At 45.5% G+C, this 5,000-nt stretch overlaps 1 protein-coding gene across 2 annotated transcripts in view; it reads left to right on the forward strand.

Moving 5' to 3' along the window:
- The window catches only part of drosha (drosha ribonuclease III), a 221,208-nt gene that overhangs the window by 58,186 nt on the left and 158,022 nt on the right, over positions 1-5,000 (forward strand). For both annotated transcript variants that reach the window (XM_048266837.1, XM_048266838.1), the window contains exon 23: positions 1,516-1,586. In XM_048266837.1, coding sequence (XP_048122794.1) covers positions 1,516-1,586 — 71 coding nt within the window. The remainder of the gene's footprint in view (positions 1-1,515; positions 1,587-5,000) is intronic.

Genomic DNA, 5,000 nt, shown 5'->3' on the forward strand with positions numbered 1-5,000 from the left:
TACATTCACACCGCTGACATTATATTAAGGAAAAAGTATAGCCAACCAAGCTCAAGTAGCTCAGTGTAGCCAGACGGACCTTCACGTAGGGCCTAAATTAGGACTTTAAAAATATCGGACAAATTATCGGCCAGAATTCTGTTATCGGACCGATAATAATATTTTCATTTTTTCACTTATCGGCTAATAATATATCGGCCGCCGATATATCGTGCATCCCTAGTTTATTTATTCATCTGCCTCGTGTCAGGGCTGTATGTTAACTTTTCTTGCTCATAGCACTGGTGCTACAGAAGTTGATACATTTGTAGCACAATCCACAAAGTCTCTAGCATCGGGATGTAGTTACAAACAGCTCTGTACCTCATCGGGATGTAGTTACAAACACCTCTGTACCGCATCGGGATGTAGTTACAAACACCACTGTACCTCATCGGTATGTACCGGTAGTTACAAACACCTCTGTACCTCATCGGGATGTACCGGTAGTTACAAACACCTCTGTACCTCATCGGTATTTACCGATAGTTACAAACACCTCTGTACCTCATCGGGATGTAGTTACAAACACCTCTTCTGTAGGCGACATTTTTAAAGATTTTAAATAAGGTGTCTCCTGTGATGAATCATCCACAGCACAGGTTATTTTTTTGTAGCATGTGCTACTTACAGCTCTGTAAAAAATGAAGAGACCACTGCACATTTTTCTGATGTCATCCTACAGTTGCTGAGTGACATTCAAATGAGTCGACGGTCATTTTCAAATTTGCAGTGGTCTCTTCATTTTGAATGTCACTCAGCAACCGTAGGATGACATCAGAAGAATGTGCAGTGGTCTCTTCATTTTTTTACAGAGCTGTATGTAGCACTGGACGGCCCTGTGTGTAGTACTTACTGTTAGGCTGCGGTTGTGCTTGTGTGTTGATGCTGTCGCGGCGTGTTCATGGAAGAGAGAGAGAGAGAAAGAGAGAACACGAGGAGGTGGAGGAAGAGAGAGTGGATTGCTGCATTCCCTCAACAGAGAGGGTAGATTGCAGCCCCTGCAGACATTATTGAGAAAGTATTGTGTGTGTGTGTGTGTGTGTGTGTGTTTTATCTCTGCTGAAAGGCATGATTTCCATTGTACTTGTGGATGTGCTTAGGTGTGTGTTCAGGGATTTGAGGAAGTAGTATAAATTTAAGACCAGAAAGAAAACCATGCCAGTTCTGAACAAATATGTGGTTTTGCCCTGAGAGCTTGAATTATCAGTTTGTTGTTGAACTGTGTGTGTGTGTGTGTGTGTGTGTGTGTGTATACACGTCCCAGTCTACACGTCCCAGTCTAATCCCTTTGTGTTCTTTCTTCCTCTTCTCTTCTGAAGTCTTCCCTGATAACTCCAAACACGGGTGTGATCGGAGATTAAACTATGTATTTTTATTTAAATATCACTCTTATCCCCCACTTCCTCTCTCTCTCACCCTCTCTCGCTCACACACTATTGCTCTCTCTCTCTTTCTCTCTCTCTCCTCCTGCAGGGGCGGTGTATTTGGAGGGAGGATTGGAAGAGGCCAGGCTGCTTTTTGGGAGATTGCTTTTCAACGGCGAGGTAATAAAAAAGTCCACTAATCACACCTGTTTTCACTCTGTGTGTGTGTGTGTGTGTGTGTGTGTGTGTGTGTGTGTGTGTGTGTGTGTGTGTGTGTGTGAGAGAGAGAGTGTGTGTGTGTGTGTGAATAAGCATGAGTACGCGTGTGGATTAAGTGTCCCTCAGCCCTGGATTTCAACAACTGCCCTGTGGCCACGGAGTGCACACACCCACACACACCTATCTGCTCGGTTAGAGAAAGACCGTGTGCAGTGCTTAAGAGCGTGATGGAGAGAGGGAGGGAGGGAGAGATGGAGGAAAGGAGAGAGGGAGGGAGGGGAATGGAGAGGAAAGGAGAGGGAGAGAGGGAGGGAGGGGAATGGGGAGGAAAGGAGAGGAGAGAGGGAGGGAGGGAATGGAGAGGAAAGGAGAGGGAGAGGGAGGGAGAGATGGAGGAAAGGAGAGAGGGAGGGAGGGGAATGGAGAGGAAAGGAGAGGGAGAGAGGGAGGGAATGGGAGGAAAGGAGAGGGAGAGAGGGAGGGAGGGGAATGGGAGGAAAGGAGAGGGAGAGAGGGAGGGAGGGGAATGGAGAGGAAAGGAGAGGGAGGGAGGGAGGGAGGGAGGGAATGGAGAGGAAAGGAGAGGGAGGGAGGGGAATGGGGAGGATAGGAGGGAGATGGTGAGCAAGCGGGGGTGCTGGAAAGAGCCTCTTCCTCTGGGAAAATGAGAGATTGTGCAACTGACTCTCTGGTCAGCCAAAATTGCAGAAAGAAATCTGAATTTGGAGATTTGAGGCTCAGTCTTGTTTGTGTGCATGTGTGTGTGTGGGTGCTTGTGTGCATGTGAGTGTGTGTGTGTGTGTGCATGTGCGTGCGTGCTTGTGTGTGTGTGCGCGTGTGTGTGCGCGCGTGTGTGTGTGTGTGTGTGTGTGTGTGTATGCTTGTGTGCGTGTGCTTGTGTGTGTGCGTGCTTGTGTGTGTGTGTGTGTGTGTGAGTGTGTGTGATGGATATTGCTAGAGCAGTGGAGAGGAGACAGATTGGCATTGGGTGCTGCAGCTCAATGCCCTGATGGAGCGGTGTGCCAATTTGCCACTCGCCACACGGGTAATTACCCCACACCACACCACACCACACCTCACCACACCACACCTCACCTCACCTCACCATACCTCCCTCTCTCACCATATCCCCCTCGCTCTCTCCATCTTTCTCCATATCCCCCTCTCCCTCTCTTTCCCCATCCTTTTCCATATCCTTTTTCTCTCTCTCTCTCTCTCTCTCTCTCTCTCTCTCTCTCTCTCTCCATATCCCCTTTCCCTCTCCTCCCATCCTTCTCTCACTATCCTTTTCTCCCCCCTCTCTCACTATCCTTTTCTCCCCACATCCATCTCTCTTTCTCTCTCTCTCTCTCTCTCTATATATATATATATATAAATATATTATCTCCCTCTTACCCTCTCTCTATCTCCCTCTATCTTTCTATATCTCTCTCTCCCTCTCTATATCCCTCTCTCTCCATCTCTTCATCTCCCTCTCTCTGTCTTTCTCTCTCTATCTCTCCCTCTCATTATCTCTCTCTTTCTCCCTCCCTCTCTCTCACACTCTATTCCTCTCTCTATCTATTTCTCTCTCTCCATCACTTTATCTCCCACTCCATCTTTCTCTCTCTCTCTCTATCTCCCTCTCACTATCTCTCCCTCCCTCTCTCTTTCCATCTCTCCCTCTCTCTCTACATGCACGTGTATGTGCTCATGTGTATATGTGTCTTTGTATGTCCATGGTAGTGTGTGTGTGTGTGTGTGTGCTTGTGCGTGTGTGTGTGGGCACATTAAGGCTTTGATTGAAGTAATGGCAATCAGAATTTCATGCTCTTGCCTTGCTATGCTTTGTGTACAGAGTGACCTTACCTGTTCCCTGAGCATTCTAGCCCCAGCCGCTCATCAGTGACCACATGTGCTAACGCACACACACACACACACACACACACACACACACACACACACTCACTAACGCTAATTAGCCTGTTACAATGACTACCTGAGAAAGACCTTTCACAGGGTACACACACTTGACACATGGACATGCAAGTAATGAGCATTCCCAAGGCCACTATTTCACACATACACTGAGTCTCTGTTTGAAGGACAGGGACGTATACACACACACACACACACACACACACACACACACACACACACACACACACACACACTTACCGCCATGCTCATTCATACTGGTGTTACAATGAGGGAAGTGAATAAGTGTAGGAGTGCTTTGGTAAATGTCACATTGATATCCAAAGGGGTTTTACACAGAAAGCAAATAGCGACTGCACACTAATTGAGGTTTTTGTGTTTGTGTTTGTGTGCGCAAAGCGTGCGGTGTGTTATGATAGCGTATGCAGAGAGAGAGAGAGAAATATGGTGAAGGAAAAAAAAAGAGAGATTATGTTTTAAATCATAGGATAGGGTTAAAACGGGCTGCACAAGGTGTGTTAGGGCTGTGTTAGGGCATATGTTACTTGCCAGCATGTGAAAATGTTTTACAGCAGCAGGTTTGCTGTGCAGTGCTGTGCACCCTCATATTTATTAACATTCTCATGCTCAGTAGTGCTGTAACGATACACAATTTTTGATCCACGGTTCGATACATACCTCTTCTTTTTGCAGGGGGGGGGGGGGATAAGAGGATAAGAATATATTATTGCATATCTGTATTATATTCTATATTGATATAAAGAGAAAATACTGAATTCCTGATATTCATGACCGCACACTTTATGCAGATTATTGCCTACTATTTCTTTTACAACTCTACCTCTTTAATTAAGCTGTCTGGTTGAAGCCTGAAAATATTGTAAGCAAAGTAGCATAGTTTGCTAGCTTATCATATAGTCTACTGGTTGGACTGTTCAGTTTCCCCATGTGTGTTTAAGTTTCAAGGTAATACTTTTTTTCTTGGGACAGGCCCTTTTGAGTTTTGGAAAACACTGGTATTGAGATGATCAGTCAACTTGAATGAAATAGTTTTAAACAAATGTCTGCAGAATACTAATGATGCTAACCGGATTTAATAGTAATTTAGCTAGTCTTCTTCTATGCGTCCTTGATTTCATGATTGTGACAGAGGTTTATTTGGATTAAATGTGCATGCCGAGGGACACGTGTCCATTGAGCGTGAGAGAGAGCGAGAGAGAGAGAGAAAGAGAGCGGGGCCAGGAGAGGGGTTTACCTCTATGCTGCTGTTTGGTAAAGTTGCACACATAGTCTACAATGAAAGCTACGAGAACTATGAAATTATCATTTATTTATTTATTTTTGACAACGTACCGGTTAGTATGCTAATAAATGTGTATTGCTTATGCGGCCTGCAAAAAGTGTTGCAGGAAACACTAGAGGGGTGTGTCATGAGTCTTCCTTCTCACAGCCATGACA

Source organism: Alosa alosa, chromosome 16 (assembly GCF_017589495.1).
Source record: "Alosa alosa isolate M-15738 ecotype Scorff River chromosome 16, AALO_Geno_1.1, whole genome shotgun sequence".
Lineage (NCBI taxonomy): Eukaryota > Metazoa > Chordata > Actinopteri > Clupeiformes > Clupeidae > Alosa > Alosa alosa.